The sequence below is a fragment of the Siphateles boraxobius genome, unplaced genomic scaffold (genome assembly GCF_051911475.1).
Source record: "Siphateles boraxobius isolate OS27281-9 unplaced genomic scaffold, OSU_SipBor_1 69, whole genome shotgun sequence".
NCBI lineage: Eukaryota > Metazoa > Chordata > Actinopteri > Cypriniformes > Leuciscidae > Siphateles > Siphateles boraxobius.
The window spans coordinates 206,829-227,525 of NW_027509196.1; the positions used below are offsets into that span (position 1 = coordinate 206,829).

At 41.1% G+C, this 20,697-nt stretch overlaps 1 protein-coding gene across 7 annotated transcripts in view; it reads left to right on the forward strand.

The window, feature by feature from the left end:
• LOC143723099 (uncharacterized) overlaps positions 1-20,697 on the forward strand; it is a 103,397-nt gene that overhangs the window by 52,624 nt on the left and 30,076 nt on the right. For 2 of the 7 annotated variants that reach the window (XM_077215049.1, XM_077215050.1), the window contains exons 1-3: positions 11,382-11,493; positions 14,387-14,487; positions 18,939-20,632. The exons of 1 other annotated variant lie outside the window; for it this stretch is intronic. In XM_077215049.1, the coding sequence (XP_077071164.1) occupies positions 14,388-14,487; positions 18,939-20,632 (1,794 nt within the window). In that variant the 5' untranslated portion in view covers positions 11,382-11,493; position 14,387. Of the gene's footprint in view, positions 1-11,381; positions 11,494-12,258; positions 12,528-14,386; positions 14,488-18,938; positions 20,633-20,697 lie in introns of those variants that run through there. 4 more of the 7 variants (XM_077215048.1, XM_077215051.1, XM_077215046.1 and 1 more) reach the window with 2 other exon arrangements.

A 20,697-nucleotide genomic window follows, 5' to 3' on the forward strand; every position in this document is an offset into this window, starting at 1 on the left:
ACAATTCAACTTTTCAGAATATAAATGCTCAAATTCACAATTTCGTATTTACAATATAATCCACACATGCATGTTAAACAGATATAGCACTGTAAAGTTAGTTTTAGTTTTGTACTCTTGCTTCAAAAATGTACACAAATGTTTTTGTCTTGTGTGATAACTGTTGAGACTGTTTATGTGACTTTGATCTTAGACTTCAGAAATATAACTGGTCTGATCCATTACCACACTTGGAAGGTGTTTGTTAGAATTGCCTGTCCGTGATTCTAGAAATTATCACATAATGAATGATGGAGGGACTTTAGTCTAACCTTAGTTTAATTGCAAATTATTTTGATCAGTTTTACTGTGTTATCTATTCTGGCCCAGACCATTAAATTCATCACATAAATGTATTTCTTGTGTCTGACTTCTTCAGCAGCTCAGTTCTGATATTTGTAGAGCCTTTATAGTAACAGATACATTCGGAATATATAATATATACTCTTTCATTTTAACCTGAGGCGTCGTTCTTTTCTTCATTGCTGTATGTGTACTGTTGCAAACCAAATGTACAGTGAAACTTAAAAGAAAAAGCATTAGTCTGAGGTGTGTGTATGCCTGCAGAAATTATCTGATATCTGCTCTGTAACCAGATACAGGACTGTCAATATTTTGATCCATCAAAAAATAGTCACTGAAACAGTTTCCCAAACACATCGGGAACTAAAAAGCCCTTGAACTATGATCCAATGATTACTTCTAGATGATTCTTGAACATTTGTATTGTTTGAGTCTCAGCAGCAGATGTCAGTGTTTCTCTTCACCTGAAATCGTCTCGGTTACGTATGTAACCCTGGTTCCCTGAGTACAGGGAACGGAGACGTGTCGTCGGAGTTCCCAGGACGAAAGGGAACAGATTTATTCCTCAGACAGACAGAGCTGCTGGATTACACACTACAGCACATAAACCTGAAGATATATGTGACCCTGGATCACAAAACCAGTCACGAGTCAAACGGGTATATTTGTGGCAATAACCAACAATACATTGTATGGGTCAAAATTAAAGATTTTTCTTTTATACCAAAAATCATTAGGATATTGAGTAAAGATCATGTTCCATGAAGATATTTTGTAAATTTCCTACCGTAAATATATAAAACATTTATTTTTGTGAGAGAATGCAACACAATTACAAACATAAATGGAATATTTTAAAGGTGATTTTCTTATTGTTTAGATTTTTTGGCACCCTCAGATTCAAGATTTTCAAATAGTCGTATTACGGCCAAATATTGTCCTATCCTAACAAACCACACATCAATGGAAGGATTATTTATTCAGCTTTCAGATGATGTTGAAAAAAATTTACCCATGTGACTGGTTGTGTGGTCCAGGGTCACATATATACACTATAGGAATCCATTTACATTGATCAGATTTAAACTAAAACACTTCAGTTCTGAGCCTTATTAAACATTGAACAGAATAACGCTCACTGAAGTCAGAATCACATGATGGTTCAGTTTGGAGGAAAAAGCAGATTTTATTGGACTGTCCTGCTTTAAATCATTTTAGGCAACAGATTTATTCATAAACTTCATTAATGGACATTTCTAAAACGATTTCTTCGTGGAAAATTTTAGCTTTTCTTAACTGAAGATAAATAGCCTTTTCTGCTGATGAAGCTTTAAATAATGAATTAATAAACTAAATAAATGATTCAGACTGATTGAAGCTCTTCTGCTGTTAAACTGATTGCTACTGTTCAGGATTTTTCTGTGAAGTTTGAGGATTGGAACTTTTTTCTTTAAGAAATGTTTAAACCTGATTATCTGTTATCTTTTATGTAAAATACTTATATTTAATTAATTCATACAACCAGAACGATGAAACTGGCTTTTACCAATAACATTGCATGTGTGTGAGAGAGATAGATGGAGAGAGAGCAAAAGAGAGAGAGAGAGAGAGAGAGTGTGTGTGTGTGTGTGTGTGTGTGTGTGTGTGTGTGTGTGTGTGTGTGTGTGTGTGTGTAATATTTCCTCTTGCATCTCTTTCACCAAGAAAAGCTTTTCCACCTTTTTTTTGCAATGATCAAATTAAACACCTTTCTGTTTTGTGTTCACACTTACATTGAGCTTACACACATTAACATGCAAAGCTAACACAATCCTAATGTTAAGCCACTTCACACAATTCACAAAATATTGAATTACATATTAAAATGGATATGGTGATACATTTTTTTTATTCAAAATTGAAATTATTTATTTGTAAAAATAAAATGTTCTTTATTAATTTATCAACCACAACAGAAAGATAAATTATATCAGGAAATATATCATCCTACATATTATATTATACTGTATTTGCATGACACATCTGTATTAAATCCTGAGGTCAAAGGGCAGATGATTTTAAATGACACCAGATTTGAATGTCTCTCATATGGATGTTAACAGCAGCACTTATTGATTTTAACTGTATTATCTGTGTGTGTGCAGATCTAATATCTGGCCTAATAACCAGACGAACACTGAGTCCTGATTCATGCAGCAGAATTAGTTTCTGAGAAAGAAGCAGAACTAAAGATGAATCTGGTGTTGTTCATTAAAGTGTTCAGCCTTACAGATTAACAAATTAACACTTTTCTCTTTTGTTGTATTATAGATGTGTAAGGTTAAATATATGTATTATTATATGATATATTTATAATTGGAAGATTTATGTATAAATGGAGAAAGTCTGGAGTCTGTGTTCTTGTTCAAATGTTCTTGTTCTTGTTCATCTTTTGTGTTTTCTGATGGGCTGAACTGTAAGTGGAGTTGTTTTTCTCAGCGATGAGCGCGAGACTTTACAGATGTTCTTAATTCTCAAAATGTTCTTAATGTTCATAATTTACAAACTGTAGAATTTCACGATATATGATCAAATGGATATAATGAAATAGGCCTGCTACACTGTAAGAGAAAATAATAATTGAACAATTTTTTCCAAGACTGTAATTCTAAAACACAATAGAAGAATGTCAGTGAAATAGGCCAAACAAAATCAAAATTAGTCAAATTTATTCACATTCTTTTGTTGTAACAGAGATTTGTTAAACATAAACGATCAGACACACCGCTCTTTAACAACACGCAGCACTCGACATTATTTATTCTAGACTTTACATTTACAGATATTACACTAATCCTGTTGCACTGCTGTAAAAAAAAGAAAGAAAAAAGGACGCAATTGCTGCGCGAGCGTCACTACAGGAAGCAGAAAGTGTCAAACTTCACCGCAGTTTCTGCCATCAGCTGTGTCCCAATGTGAAGGCTGCATCCTCCGAAGGACCCAGCCTACCCAGCCTTCGCAGGACGCTCCGCATGTAGCCTTCGTGATTCCCGAATTGCGCATCCAGGTGTTCCCGATTACCGCTCCTGGCGCCAAGCAATGGTGCGAGAGTAGCCTACAGCTGCCATCCTGATCATTCATTTTATATAATTGAATAAACATTATTTTGTTTATATTTTACTGGAGGACATGGTGAGGATGTTTCAGTATTGTATTTTCGCCTTTAATAGCCGGATCATGGCCAGAGGTTTTCTGTGTCCCAATTCAGAAGCTGCTTCCTGAATTGCCAGATTACACTTTAAACTGTTCAAGTATTGGGTGTTAACTTACGTAAATAGTGTAATGAAAAGAAAACATACATGTGTCAGGATACAGGCACAGAGGCGGAGGTAAGTGAAAGCAAACGTGAGTTTATTTACAGTGATATATGTGCAGAGACAAAGTTCATGTGCAGGTGCGTTGACGATCACGTCGTGCAGAGGATCCCAGGTGAGCAGACCCTTCTTCAGAGAGTTGGACGTGGGTAGACAATGTCCAGTGATACGAATACTTTTCTGTTTCAGATCCAGGGAGGAACAGGGAGATCTCGGTGGACACGTGGAGCACTTGGATTCAAATGGCAGGACTCGGGAAACAGGGAACCAGACTGGAATACTGGAGACAGCAAGACAGGGAGACAAAGGTGAGTATATTCAGGGGTGAGTATAGTTACGTGATGGATCTTCGTTGGCAGACTTGGAAACTTCGGGAAATCGTGGGTAACGGTCTTCTCCTGTTGGAGGCTTGACAATGACTGGGGTGTGCGTGAGTGTTTTATAGGGCTGGGTAACGAGGTGACTGATTGTGAACAGGTGTGACTGGTTAATATTCCGGGGAGAGTGACCTTTGAGTGGTGGATGGGAATGAATCTGATTGATTCCTGACACTACCCCCTCCTCCAGCGTCCGCGCCAGCGGACCTAGGACCCCGACGTCGTGGGGGTCTACCTCGAGGTCGAGGAGCAGGTTTGTCAGGGTGTTGTTCGTGGAAGGCAGTGAGTAGCATGGGATCAAGGATGTCCTTACGAGGTATCCAACACCTCTCTTCCGGTCCATAATTTTCCCAGTCAACCAGATACTCGAGTAGACCACCCCGACGTCGGGAGTCCAGGATCTCTCTTACAGCGAAGATGGATTCTGTTTCAATGGGGAGTACCGGAGGATTTTCATCTTGTGCTAGATCTGTAGAGGGGACTGGAACAGGTGAGTGATGGGGCTTCAGGAGGGAAACATGGAATGAGGGGTGGATGCGGTAGTGACTTGGCAGACGGAGCTGGTAGGTAACTGGATTGATTTGTCTTGTTATGGGAAACGGACCGATGTATCTTGGACTTAACTTGCGACAGGGTAGTCTCAACCGGATATCTTTTGTTGAGAGCCAAACCAATTGTCCAGGTTGGTATTCGGGGGTGTTGCTTCGGTGAGCGTCTGCAAAGTGACTGTGGCGGTTTATGGCTTGTTGGAGGTGATGGTGAGCTTGGTTCCATATTCTCTCACTGTCCCGGAACCAGGCGTTAACTGCTGGGACTTCTTAGGGTTCCCCGGACCACGGGAACAGTGGAGGTTGGTAACCCAGAATGCATTGGAACGGAGTCAGGTTGGTGGAGGTTTGTCTAAGGGAATTTTGGGCATACTCTGCCCACACGAGGTAACGACTCCAGAGGTGCTGATTGGCATGGCAGAAAGTTCGGAGGAAACGGCTGATGTCCTGGATTTTTCGTTCTGCCTGACCATTAGCCTGTGGGTGATACCCTGAAGTGAGACTTACGGTGACATTCATCAGTGCAAAGAAGGCTCGCCAAACTTTTGAAATGAATTGAGGCCCCCTATCTGTTACAATGTCCTCTGGGAGGCCGAAATTCCGGAAGACATGTTCCATTAAAAGTTCTGCGGTTGCAAATGCTGTGGGTAAGTTTCTCAGGGGAATCAGCTTACACGCTTTCGAAAAGCGGTCGACGGCCACCAGGATGCAGGTGTTCTCTTCGGAGGGTGGAAGATCAGTCACAAAATCCACCCCAATATGCGACCAGGGTCTTTGGGGAACGGGTAGAGGCATGAGTTTTCCTGCGGGCAAATGACGAGGGTTTTTGTTCATTGCACATAGGATGCATCCCTGGATGAATGATTTGACGTCTCGGAGCATAATGGGCCACCAGTAGCAGTTTTGGAGAGTGGAGCAGGTTTTGGTGACTCCTGGGTGACCCGTACCAACGGAGGAGTGCGCTGAGGAGATAAGTGATATACGGAATTCATCGGGTACGTAGATTTTCCCAGCTGGGCATTCCGTAGGACTGGGTTGGTTTCGAGACAATTCCATCAGTTGTTCGTTTAAGTCCCACTGAATGGGATTGACAAAGATTTTCTCTGGCAAGATGTTCTCGGGTTCTTCATGGTGAGTTTCAGGAGCATGGAGACGAGACAGAGCATCCGCTCGGACGTTCTTGGAGCCTGGACGATAGGAGATCTGGAAGTGAAATCGAGTGAAGAAAAGCGCCCATCTAGCCTGGCGTGGATTGAGTCGTTTTGCTTCTTTCAGATACTGGAGGTTCTTATGGTCGGTGAGAACCAGGAACGGGTGTTTGGCGCCCTCCAACCAGTGTCGCCATTCTTCAAGCGCAAGTTTTACCGCCAGGAGTTCCCGATTGCCGATATCATAGTTTACTTCGCCGGTGATAACTTGTGGGAGAAGAACGCACATGGCATAGGTTTGGGTGACAAATTGGAATACTGAGACAACACTGCTCCTACTCCAGTGGTGGAGGCATCGACTTCTACGATGAACATCTCTTCGGGATTAGGATGTCGGAGTAGAGGGGCAGTGGTGAAGGCGGTTTTCAAAGACTGGAATGCGTGGTCGGCTTCCTCAGTCCAGAGCAGCGTTTTTGGCTTTCCCTTTAGGAGTGACGTTAGAGGAGCTGTTAGCAGGCTGTACTGGTGAACGAACCTCTGATAAAAGTTGGCAAAGCCAAGGAATCTTTGCAATTCTTTTACCGTCTGTGGGGTTGGCCAGGAAGTGACCGCCTTGGTCTTGCGATCGTCCATCTGTACTCCTCTTTCACTGAGTTGATAGCCTAGGAATTCGACTGAAGTTTGGTGAAATGAGCATTTTTCTGCTTTTAGGAACAAAGAGAACTCACGTAGCCGTTGGAGGACTAAGGAGACGTGTCGTTGGCGTTCCACTGGATCCTTGGAATAGATTAAAATGTCATCGATGTAGATTATTACGAATCGGTTCAGATAATCTCGGAATACCTCGTCCATAAAGCTTTGAAAGATGGAAGGAGCGTTGACCAGTCCATACGGCATAACCAAATATTCGTAGTGGCCAGCAGGGGTGATGAACGCGGTTTTCCATTCCTCGCCTTCTCGAATTCGGATGAGGTTATATGCGCTCCTCAAGTCCAGTTTAGTGAACATCTTGGCCTCACGCAGTTGCTCCAGTGAGGAAGGAACCAACGGTAGTGGATAGCTGAACTTCACGGTTATTCTGTTCAGGGTTCGATAGTCGATACAAGGACGTAGTCCGCCATCCTTCTTAGGAACAAAGAAAAAGCTGGCAGCAGCAGGTGACGTGGAGGAACGGATATACCCCTGTTTCAGAGCCTCTTCAATGTACTGTTGCATGGCTTTCTGTTCGGGAATAGACAGGGAGTAGATTCGTCCCTTAGGAATGGGTTCTCCTGGAACAAGGTCGATCGCACAATCCCAAGCTCGATGAGGGGGTAATTTAGCAGCCTCGACAGGATTGAACACATCTGCAAACGAGGAATAACAGGTAGGTATGGAAACGGACAGACTCTCAGTGGGGCTTTCGATGGAGGTTGAGTTTACTGGGACAATGTTAGGTGCATCAACGATGGATGTGGTCGCCAACTCGGCAGTTCTGGATGCACACTTACACCCCCAGTTCAGGATCTTACCAGATGACCAGTTGATATTGGGTTGATGTCGAATAAGCCATGGGCGACCCAGAATTAGATCAGTCTGACTGTTCTCTAATATGAAAGGTTCAAAAAGTTCGTGATGTGTATTTTCGACACCCAGGATGATGGGTTTAATCGGAGCTGTGACATACCCCTTATTTATGGTTTCACCCGTCACTGCATGGATGGAGTATGGTCTGGCGGTGGCTGATTTCTCGAGCTGGAGTTTTTGGCAGAGCCGTCCGGAAATGAAGTTTCCTGCCGACCCAGAGTCCACTATGGCTGTGGCAGAAACATGGAAAGTCGTGGATTTTAAGATCACTGAAATAGTTAGTGGGGCTGATACCGAATCGGCCGTAAAGACAGAACTCACAAGCATTCTGGGGGGTCGAGTCGGACATGACTGACGAAAGTGTCCTCCCATTCCACAATACAAACATAACCTGAGTTCACGGCGCCGGGCACGTTCCGCTGGGGACAGTCGGTAAGTATCCAATTGCATCTTTTCTCCATCTGCTTCGGGCGGAGCTTCCGTGGGATACTGAGAATTACTAGTGGGTCGGCGATTTTCTAGATAACAGCCCTGAGATCGTTGATGCACACGGAGAGCTTGTTGGATAAATTTTTCAACACCCAGACTGTCATCATATATCGCCATTTGCAGACGGAGAGCAGGATTCAGACCACGTCGGTAAACAGAAATGAGCGCCTTCTCGTTCCACCCACTTGCAGAGGCTAAAGTGCGAAATTCCAACGAATACTCAGAAACCGATCTTCGACCTTGGTATAGTTGCAGTAGTTTGTCACTGGTGGAAGAATCATCAACTGGTCGTCCGAAAACTTCTTTAAAAAGGTCTACAAACCCTTGTACCGATGAGGTTGTAGTGGACTCCTGTAACCACATGGTTTCAGCCCATCTCAAAGCAGCCCCGGATAACTGTTGGATGATAAAAGCGATTTTCGATCTTTCTGTGGGATATATCTGATTTTGCTGTTCCAGAGCGAGCGAACACTGAAGCAGGAACCCGTTGCAATCCTCCGCCCGGCCGGAGAATGGCGCTGGACGTGATGCTTGGTTAGCGAAGCATATCATCGAAGAAGTGGAGTCTGCGGAAGTGCTGAGCGTAGACTGACCGGAATTTTGAACAGCGGCTGTAGACTGTACAGGGTTATCACCATGGCGGGTAGCTTCCATCGCGCTGTTTCACTTTTCTGTTCTGGTCAAGCCTTCTGTCAGGATACAGGCACAGAGGCGGAGGTAAGTGAAAGCAAACGTGAGTTTATTTACAGTGATATATGTGCAGAGACAAAGTTCATGTGCAGGTGCGTTGACGATCACGTTGTGCAGAGGATCCCAGGTGAGCAGACCCTTCTTCAGAGAGTTGGACGTGGGTAGACAATGTCCAGTGATACGAATACTTTTCTGTTTCAGATCCAGGGAGGAACAGGGAGATCTCGGTGGACACGTGGAGCACTTGGATTCAAATGGCAGGACTCGGGAAACAGGGAACCAGACTGGAATACTGGAGACAGCAAGACAGGGAGACAAAGGTGAGTATATTCAGGGGTGAGTATAGTTACGTGATGGATCTTCGTTGGCAGACTTGGAAACTTCGGGAAATCGTGGGTAACAGTCTTCTCCTGTTGGAGGCTTGACAATGACTGGGGTGTGCGTGAGTGTTTTATAGGGCTGGGTAACGAGGTGACTGATTGTGAACAGGTGTGACTGGTTAATATTCCGGGGAGAGTGACCTTTGAGTGGTGGATGGGAATGAATCTTATTGATTCCTGACAACATGGGCATATGGTTCAAATGTTCACTTATATCTTACCTTGATGCGATTTTGTAGGCTAGTGTATTCTTTTTATTATGTAGCATAAATGGACAATATAAATGATATATATAAACCCCGTATCATGGAGGGAAAAAACAAAACAATCCGTGGCGACGGTTGTGCAATCCGTCCCTTCAGTTTATAAACTGTACTCACAATATTTTTTATGTGCAAATAAAAATACACAATTTTATTGGTGTAAACTCACAATAACAAGAAAACTTTGTGCTTTTGTAAAATAAAATAAAAAAATCAGGCGCGCTTTCATGATCTCCGTGAACTGGAGCGCGTCTCAAAAATGAACTGAAACAAAATATAGCCAATATACAAGCTTGAAATGTCCACTTTTAAACTAACAAATTCGAATCTAATTTCCAGGTTCTAATTTGGCCGTAGAAAACCAGTAATATCGAAAAAAAATTCCCTATTAATTTGTGAACATTTCAAATATCAAATATTGAAAAAGTCATAAACAAAAATCCGAAAATACGTGAATATTTTTTTTTTTTTTTTTTGCGCAGCATTTGGTGTTTACAGTTCAAATTCAAATTTTGGTGCTCAACTTGCGTTTTAAAAATAGCCTAACAACCGTTCATTTTTTCGTTTTTCAATTACAGGTTAAAAAAAGAAAAACGAATGGACGCAAAAGTACACGGACCTTATATTATTAATTATTTCAAATAATGTAGGCTATTTGTAGAAAAAGTTAGTTTTGGGTCCGTGTACTTTTGCGTCCGTTCGTTTTGCAACAAACACAAGTAGTTGCGAATGATGTATTATTATTTTCTGTATGACCAGAAATGATAGAGTAGACTATTTTAAGTTGTTTCCACTGTTGATAGAAAAATGCAAGTGTCCGCGCCCGCGCCTCCACACTCCACACAAACACTTGGATATGCTCAAAATCTTGTTTATTTATGATAAACTTAGCCCTGTATTATTATTGTCTAACCTGTATTATGACTGACATTTGGCGAATTGCTTTGTTCCTTTTTTTGATAAAAGCGGCTTCTAAATATGTAGCCTAAATGTATAGGCCTAATAATAATGATAATTAGTATTAGTATTATTTGTGTTTATAATTATAACTATAAATGAGTTTACTGAAGACAGTAGGCTAATATGTTAATCATAAAATAATTTATGAATGTTTTATTTTTATATAATAAAACCTAACCTTGTGTTTGTTATATTTCTTTTTTATATGTGAAGTCTTTTTTTGCTTATTCTATTATACTGAGCTTTTTCCTCCCAAAAATGGAGTTTTAGAAAATTGAAGAAATTATCCATTTAAAAAAATGAAGTTTAAACACAATGCAAAGCATCCCTCATAAACAGGTGGACTGGTTGAATCATCGTGGGCACGATTTGTTAAACCGAGGGAACAGTTTAAGAATTCGTGAGTACATTTTACATTTATTCATTTAGCTGACGCTTTTATCCAAAGCGACTTACAATTGCTATATGTCAGAGGTCGCACGCCTCTGGAGCAACTAGGGGTTAAGTGTCTTGCTCAGGGACACATTGGTGTCTCACAGTGGATTCGAACCCGGGTCTCTCACACCAAAGGCATGTGTCTTATCCACTCCACCACCACCCAAAGTAAAGTACAGTTTATAAACTGAGGGGACGGATTGCACAACCGTCGCCACGGATTGTTTTTTCCCCAACAGGAGACTTTCTGAGCCCCGTACTACGGGAATATAAAACCCAGTTGAATATAAAAAACTGCAGTTCAAATGTTACTCCCGCTCGTCACCGGTAGCTGTCACAGTTGCTAGGCGACAAGAACAATCATCCGTCATTTTTTTTTAAATAAAAGTGATGACGTCACTGGCGCGCAATGACTTACGGGGTAGGATCGGGGAGGATAGACCGAGAAGGATCCATTTATGTATCCTTCCTTTCACGGGGAAACGAAGGGTGAATTTGGCGTCGCTTTTGAATCAGGGTAGCATTCGTCGCGCCGCGATGACGCAACCGGCCTTCGAATACGGCCTTCGAAGGATGCAGAATTGAATTGGGACGGCCTTCGTCGCGCCGTGGTGACGCAACCGGCCTTCGAATACGGCCTTCGAATGATGCGGAATTGAATTGGGACGGCCTTCGTCGCGCCGCGATGACGCAACCGGCCTTCGAATACGGCCTTCGAAGGATGCGGAATTGAATTGGGACGGCCTTCGTCGCGCCGCGGTGACGCAATCGGCCTTCAAATGCGGCCTTCGAAGGACGTAGCCTTCACATTGGGACACAGCTACAGACTGACTTCACCTTTCAGGGCTTGTGCTGCACGCTTGGTTTCTGCTGTTTCGTGTTAAAGACAAACTTTAGAAAGCAAAACAGTCCGAGGAGAGAACAATCACGGAAACAGTTCAGGTACGTAATAATAATAAGTGTTTGGAGATGTGGCTTTACAGACGGCAATGCGATTTGTTAATCTTCTGATTTAGGTAAACTAATTTCCCCAATAAATCATAAAACTATCTTTAAAAAAGAACTAGACGTCAAACACGAGGTAAACTATCTAGTTTTATATATATATATATATATATATATATATATATATATATATATATATGTATATATATAAAATTATTTAGTAAAGAACTGCTTCTTTCGGCAAATACTAATGTAATGAATTAAACTGAAATTCAACCCTCAATTTGCATACATAAGCGTGTGTGTGTGTGTGTGTGTGTGTGTGTCTTCCACTGAAATCACATTCAGTTTATTCCTCAAACCGATAGAGCTGCTGAACTACAGCACATATCAAACAGTGTTTTTAACATATCAAATAGTGTTTTATTCTTGAATAACAGTCTGACCCAAATTATACCATTATTGTATCAGTTTCTGAAAAAAATGAAGATTTATTTTTAAACGTGATATATTAGAACCTTTTTTTCAAATCGCAGATTTGTGTGGAGAAAATGTATGCTTGAAAATGAGCGTCCATAATAAAAAAAGATGTTTACGAAAAGAAGAAAGGAACCTTTTATCGGAACCTTGTTCACATCAAAATTACATCTCAAAAACATTCTAATCCAGTTTGACTGCGATGAGGGAAGCAATCGCCGCGCGAGCGTCACTACGGGAAGCAGAAAGTGTCAAACTTCACCTCAGTTTCTGCTGTCACGTGTTACAGACACACTATACAGAGTAACTGAAAGCGAAAGCAAAACAGTCCGAGGAGAGAACAATCACAGAAACAGTTCAAGTACGTAATAATAATAAGTGTTTAGAGATGTGGCTTTACAGACGGCAATGCCATTTGTTAATCTTTTTATTTAAGTAATCTAATTTTCTCAATAAATCATAAATATATCTTTAAAAAGAAATAGACTTCAAACACGTGACCTTTCTAGTTGTACATCTGCTGATGCGGAAGCACTAGAGACTACGACGGGCAAGTAGGTAGACATTATTAAAGATTTAAATTTAGCGAGAATTACACACTGGCTCAATATATTATATATTATATTATTAAAAATAAATGTATGAGGTGGCGAGGTTGGTCTTTAATCCCACAGACACACATCTCCTGGCAAAAAAACAACAACAACAAAAAAAAACAGCCTGGGGCAAAATACACACAGTATTGATACAAATAGCCTACTTTAGCTAAAATAATGTTTTAAATGTATAAAAGTTAATACTTGTTCAAAACAATCACTTTAGCAAAGTTTTCTTTTTTAAATAAAATAATTAATTGTTTGTAAAAATAACGTTCTTTATTAATTTATCAACCACACAGAAAGATGTCAAGATATATCATCCTACATATTATCTGCATTATACTGTATTAATGTATAAATCAAATTATTCATTGATCATGTTTATTATTTAAAAAAAAAAAAAATTCCATTTGTGATTGTGAATTTTAATTGAACACACCACTGTTGAATTGGAATTAGAGGAAGTTGAATTTATTAAATTCAGATAAATAAAATGTTCTTCCACCTTGGTCTATATATTTATTAAATAGCCTATTAAATAGCCTGTTACATTTATGGTAGAAAAAAACGGTAGCTGTGGTTGCCAGAAAAAATTACAGTAGCAACATTTTAGGTTTTACATATTTTACTTAAAACTTTCAGTAAAAGACGTATTTCATTAACTGATGCAAAGATAATTTATTAACCTACTGAAGTACTACTAATATCTGTTTTGTACCTTGGTAATACACTGACAACCAGCAATCACAGTGGTGATGAGCGTCACATTATGAAAGCTCATCACAAGCTGCTTTTCCACAAGCTGAGAAGTTTAATATTAATATATAGAAGGCGCACAGTGTCATTCACACAAACACTAAACACCATCATTCTAACACGCATGACATTATAAAACGCATTAAACATTAATTGAACAACATTAGGTGAAACTTAAATACCCTAATGTACATACAACTAAGAAGAAACTGTTATTTCAATAAAAATACATCAAATGTGAAGTGTCATGCAGGGAATTCTGGGAATGTCAATTTAAATATTTTCACTTTTTAAATGTAAGGTTAGATCTATTACAGTTATTCACTATAATACGGAAACTTCCTGTTAACCAATTAACACATTTATTTACTGTAGCATTTTTACAGTCTTTTACCATTAAAATCACAATAATGTTTTACAGTGTATAGAAGTAGCCAAAACAAAACAATTCTGTCTGTAAGACCTATAAAACCTTCAAACTTTAAGATTTATTTATACTTGTTTACTTTCAGACAAGCCTTTATTAATCCTTTCTTCAAACTTTGTCTTGACCTGCTTCTATTTTTTACATGCACTTTAGTTTTATGAAATTCTTTTAATTTCAGTTTATTGTGATTCTGCATCTTTAAATTCAAGCTAGAATTGGAATCCTGCATCCTGTTTGCCAATAGGGATGGACATTTTTCAAGTCAAGTCACCTTCATTTATAAAGCGCTTTTAACAGTATGAACTGTTTCAAAAATCCAAGCTCACAAGAAAAAGAATATTCGTATATTTGTTTATTTAAATTAAGTTTATTGAGAAAGACGTTACTTTAATCAAACGTTAGTTTTGTCACCCATGAACATCTCTGAACAAGCTTGTCAGACTTTATTAACAAACGTATAAATTACGTCCTTTTTTTAAGTTAAAAACATTAAACACACCACCCAATGCATTTAGTTATGTTGCAGAAGAACATCTCTGAACTAATGTTGCAGAAGCCTGTATAATACTGGTAGTCAGTGACTTAAAATAAGTGTTCAGGATCAATAACTGGTGTGTGTTTGTGTGTTTAGGATGGCTACAGTGGGAGTGAATGTGATTGAGACAGCGGCTCTAGGGAGACCCTTCCAGCTGGGGATGCTGTATGACTGCAGGAAAGATGCTCTGATACCAGGTACAAAAAATTAATTGGTTACAAATGTAAAAGAAGTTCCCTGGGAAGGGGAACGAGACACTATATATAACAAGACGCTATGGGGAACGCCTCAGCGTGACCGATGTCTGAAACTACATTTGTTTTGGCCAGCGACAGCCTATGACATCTCAACCAGTGTGACCGTGAATCCTAGGGAAACTATTACATCTATTACCAAAGACGTTCTCTTTGAATGGGAGCTTGCACTACATCTATCGTGAACAAATATCTACTCCGCCATGCTGAGGGGAATACATTCCCTATTGGCCGTGACTAAGCACTAAAAAAGCTGTAAGCGAGGAAAGTCGTTGCAGGGCCAAGTGGTAGGACTCGGCCCAAGGGCAGAGCTCAGAGGCTTGGAATCATTTACATACTGAAAGATTCCTTTAAAGGAATATGGCCAGGCTTGCATAGAGACCTGGTCTGTCACTTCAAAGCATCAACCCCTAGATTCACCAGGGAAGCTGACTCCTGCCATCCTAGCCTGGTCAGTCTACAACCTGTCTGCCTAAGCAGAATCTCTAGATTCAGAGGCCTCCAATGAGAAGGTATTGCAACAGGCAGTAACCACTTCACAACAGATTCCAGAGACGGAAATATTAGAAAGCAGAGACTTAGCATATCGACCCTCCATGCAAGGGGAGTAACTCTGTAACTCTGCTCTGAATTGCAGAGGAGAACTCTACCTCTAGAACGAGGGAACAATTGACCAACTGGAGTAAGTTTATAAAGATGGCCTACTGAAACTCCTTTAATTTGACATAATTTTTGTTAAGACCTACCATTAACTATCCCCAGGGAGCGAAGCACTCAGCTATACCAACCCTCTCAAACAAGGGGAGCACTACACAGGCTCTGCCCAACAGTTCATCCAGGAGGCTGAAAGCCCATCACTAGACAATACTGCTATATAGGCTCTAGAGAGCAAGGCACTCTGCATACTGACCCTCTAACAAGGGGAGTACCAAACTTAGCCTACAGGAGTATCTTAAGGAGGATCACGGACAGCCTAACAACTTGCTATTGCAGATTGTGCAGAGCCTTAAGGAGCAAAGCACTCTACGTAATGACCCTCTAATTGAGGGAACTACTAGCTAATACACTAGAATTAACCTATCAGGGAGGCTTACAGAGAGACTTGTTACTTGATACAAAAGTACACAGAATTCTAAGGAGTGCTTAGTATAACAGCCCTTCTCAGGAAAGGGCAGTATCAACCATGTTCAACCTAAGAAAGCTCAGCTGGAAAAGTGGATCTCAACAGGATGAATAGCATAAGAGGAGGCCTATCTACATATTATACTAGAGACAGCCCTACCAAGAACAGAGCTCTCAGAGAATCATGCCACTGGAAAAAGCTATCGAGGCATAGGTCAGGGATTGCAGAATTCTGCAGGAACTCTTCCTAAACGAGAGGAGGTAATATTACCTCATGCTAAGACTGCTTAAAGGAGAACTCCGGGCAATTTTTAACTTAATCTTGATCGTTAGACCTTTGTGAGTACTGACTATAGAAAAAAAAACGAACCGGATTGGTGCTTGCTACGCGAAGCTGCGACCGCGAATGCCCAGAGCTCCCACCCAGCTAAAACGGCAGCTATGGGGGCATGGACATAAAGAGCGTTTTTGAGCCTCTTAACAGACACAAAATGCAATTAAAATGTCTGTCCAACATGAACAGGGACCCTACATGTGAACAAGATACGTTTAGCAACTTAGCCATTGTTTCAACTCACCTAAATAGTCTTTTAGACGGCAAGCTGTAGTCTCGCGGTGCAGTCCCGTGCTGTAGCCGGAAAAAGGTAAACAATGTCCAGGTGGGAGGAGCGTTGATCATGTGCGACGAGTTATGATCAGAGTTGCTTACAAGTGAAGAAGAAATGGTTCGTGTTTGTGCCTTTCCGAATTGTGGCAACAGAATGCGAAAATATAAGAGCTTAAATTTTCATCGTCTTCCTTTCCATGACCTCGAGATTCTGTAGTTGTGGCTAGTTGTACTTCAACTTGATGTGCTAACTCCCGTAGAAGTACTAAAGATTACTGCATTTGCAGCGAATACAATTACAATTCAATTACAATTCAAGTCAAGTCGAAGAAGCTAGTGAAATAATTAAAGCTTTGTAAATAAGATTACAAAAACATTCATGCACATCTCTCCTCATGCCGTGTGTGCCCAAATGGAAGGATAAATAAAGTTTACATTACCTCCACAGTGGTTGCACCCGTCTTCGTACATGGAATGGCATTTTTCTTCAAACGGCCCCTCTGTGTTGAGTGTGTGTAGTCATCCTTGTCAAAGTGTTCGCTGCAAATGCAGTAATCTTTAGCGCGTAGTACTTCTACGGGAGTTAGCACATCAAGTTGAAGTACAACTAGCCACAACTGCAGAATCTCGAGGTCATGAAAAGGAAGATGATGAAAATTTAAGCTCTTATATTTTCGCATTCTGTTGCCACAATTCGGAAAGGCACAAACACGAACCATTTCTTCTTCACTTGTAAGCAACTCTGATCTTAACTCGTCGCACATGATCAACGCTCCTCCCACCTGGACATTGTTTACCTTTTCCGGCTACAGCACGGGACTGCAGCGCGAGACTACAGCTTGCCGTCTAAAAGACTATTTAGGTGAGTTGAAACAATGGCTAAGTTGCTAAACGTATCTTGTTCACATGTAGGGTCCCTGTTCATGTTGGACAGACATTTTAATTGCATTTTGTGTCTGTTAAGAGGCTCAAAAACGCTCTTTATGTCCATGCCCCCATAGCTGCCGTTTTAGCTGGGTGGGAGCTCTGGGCATTCGCGGTCGCAGCTCCGCCTAGCAAGCACCAATCCGGTTCGTTTTTTTTTCTATAGTCAGTACTCACAAAGGTCTAACGATCAAGATTAACTTAAAAATTGCCCGGAGTTCTCCTTTAATGAGGAGGCTTACAGAGAGCCATGTCACTCTAAATTGCAAACATTAAGAGAGCAGAGGCCTTTAGCAAAGAGAGCTAGACCATTCAAATTCACAATCCCAGTGGTTAGCTCAAGGGAGTGGAGGCTTCAACCGAACAACTCTCAATACATGAGCGAAAGTCTAACAACACTCTAACAACAGGCTTGTTTTAAGAAAGAGTTCTAGATAGTGAAGGCCTTGACTGGATAATTCTCTAGAATGAGAGGACTCATGACTACACTACTCTTAAGGAAGCCTATCAGGGGCTTACTAAAAGCCATTCCACTTGGAACATCTAGCAGTAACGATAAATGGTGAAATAAAACGGCACTAGCCCTCTGGGTCTTTGATCGTGAGCTCAAGTTGGGCCAGTCCCCCGGCAGTTTGGGCGCGGACCTGGGCCGGTGGTTTATGAATGTTTTAAAGGCTGCCCAGCCGCGCCTTCGTCTCCTTACTCTTATCCACCACCGCCTCAATGGGCGTGTCGAATAGTTCAGAAGGCGAAACCATTTCATCGGGGAGAAAGCCCTTCTCTATCTCTCTGATGCTAGCCAGGTTCACCCACTGATGTCTCTCTGTGGCCACCATTGCTGCCATCGATCTGCCGATCACGGCACCTGTCTTTTTACTGGCCCAGAGAGCGAGCTCTGTGGTGCGGCGTAGCTCAGCCATCGCATCAGGGGAAAGACCCTGACCCTGGTCCAGGTCCCTCAGCAGATCTGCTTGCTGCTTGCAGCACATATGCCCTGCCATTGAAGCGATGTTGTTCCAAGGGGCTTAGATAGCAGGGTCTGAGCCTTAAGTGACGAGGTTTCCCCCTTTGAGAGATAGCTCACAAGCGTCTCTTCAATGGGAGGCATCGACATGTATCAGCGCTCACGCATCCCCTCCACATTTGCAGAATTAGAATGCTAGAATCGATGGATACGACCTAAATGTTTTCTTCCTTGTTCTCTCATTCCCCATAGGATCTTGTCAGATGCACTGCGAGTTCCCCTTTGAAAGGGAAAATAAATACAACAGTTTACTTACAATTATCCATCCTATCACACACCCTGATGAATGATCATTTATGATGACTCTAGTCTGTGATGCTGTACTCAGTTTATTTTTGCTCTGGCTATGATAGAGCAAAAGTTTTGTAGATTATATAATTTGTCGCTGTGAATACATGCATCATATTGTGAACAAAATGTATGATGATCAGTTAGATTATCAAATTAGACTTCTGCACATCAATTACTGCATTGCTGTAGGTGTTAAAGACCAATTGTGTTGACATATATTTCAAAGGAGATTGATCATGCATTCTCCAGTAACTGTTGGTAGGGAAAGTGACCCTATTAAGCATTTACCATCTAAGCACACTTCAGAAAGCTGTTTTTTTTTACACAACAGATGCACATAGCTTTACAGTGGCATCATTTAATCAATATTGTGGTTGTATACATAAATATTGACTCAACTGTATTAAACACTTTATACTTTTGCAGGAATCACACTGTGGGATCAAGAAAAGCTACAGCAGAGTTTACGAGTCCGTCCCCAAATTAACACAAATTTTAAGGTCACAGCTTCAGACTCCATTCAGGACAAATCAGCCTTACTGAACATTGACGGCTCTCTGAAACTGAGTGTTTTAGGTGGACTCGTCAATGTCACTGGAGCAGCCAAATATCTCAACGACACCAAGAAGTCTTTCAAACAGCAGAGACTGACCCTACATTATCATTCAACCAGCAGATTTGAAGAACTGAGCATGAATCATGTGGTACCTGCAAATATAGTTCATCATGAGGTGCTTGATAATGACGCAGCGACACATGTGGTGACAGCAGTGCTGTATGGAGCAGACGCCTGCTTTGTGTTTGATAGAGAAGTTTCATCAGATGAGGAAATAAAGACAGTAGAAGGAGAAGCAAAAGTGGCCTTTGAGAAGCTCAAATTAATTTCAGTAGACGTAAACAGCAATCTGAAGATGAATGACGCTCAGAAGAACGCAGTCCAAAAATTCACATGCAAGTTTTATGGCGACTTCCAGTTACCGTCTAACCCGACCTCTTTTGAAGATGCATTGAAGGTTTTCACTGATCTTCCAAACCAGCTGGGAGAAAAGAAAGAGCTGGCGGTTCCTCTGAGAGTTTGGCTTTTTCCTCTGGACAACCTTCTCTCAAAACCTTCTAAACTTCAGAAAGACATCAGCATGGATCTAATCATTAAAACTGAATTAGTGATTGAGAGTTTGAATATAACTGAGATGAAATGCAGTGATCTTCTGGAAGACTTGTCTGCTTCGACTTTTACTGAATTTCATGATAAAATCCTGCAAATGAAGCAAAACTGCTACATGTATAAACTGAGACTCATGGAAAAACTCGGCTCTCTGCTGCCAAACATCCGTGGAGACGTGATGAAGGAAACTGACCTGAACGATCTTCTGGAAGAACATGATAAATCTCCATTCAGAGGACGAGACCTTGCAGAATGGCTGAAAGAGAGAGAAAGAGAGTCTAATATCATTAAATCAGTCCTCAGACAGCTGAAGGATGCTGGTGCACAGGTAGAAGACAACATAGATCTGATTTCCATGGATCTGGAGGTTGAAAATCTGGTTTGCTACACATTTACATCATTGGATTGGTCAGATGTTCTGCTTAATAAACAAACCATCTATCTGAATCCTTCAACAAATGTAGAAACTGATGAGAACAGTCCTGATCCAGAGCAGAAGTCTTGGCTCACTCCCGAGATCCAAAAGACACTGAGGAGCAACTTGAAGATATTTAAGAAATTGATCAATTCAAAAGAGCGTAAATCAGCCAAGTTCATTGTGTCCTCAAAGGAAATGAAGAATAATCCAGGTTCCTGCATTCTGCTGTATGAAAGTGAATGTGATGAAGCCGTTTGCTTCATTCCTCCATCCAAACCAGCCTGTCCAATCACTGAAGAGATCAAAGATAATAGTGTGGTTCTGAAGCTTCCTCCATCATGTCCTGAAACAGTGGAGCTCAGATTACTGTATAAACGGAAGCAGGATAAAGTCTGGTCATCTAAACCTGTGCTGAAGGATCAACTCACAGTTACTCTGACTGATCTGAGAGAAGAAGCTGTATATGAGATCAGATGTGCAGCGCTGGGGAAACTCGACTACACCGTATACAGTGACGTCACTGAAGTTGTCTCAGAGGTATGATGATCCTTTATCAGCTGAAGGGAAAATAATCTAAACATGAGAAGCTTTATAAGAACGAG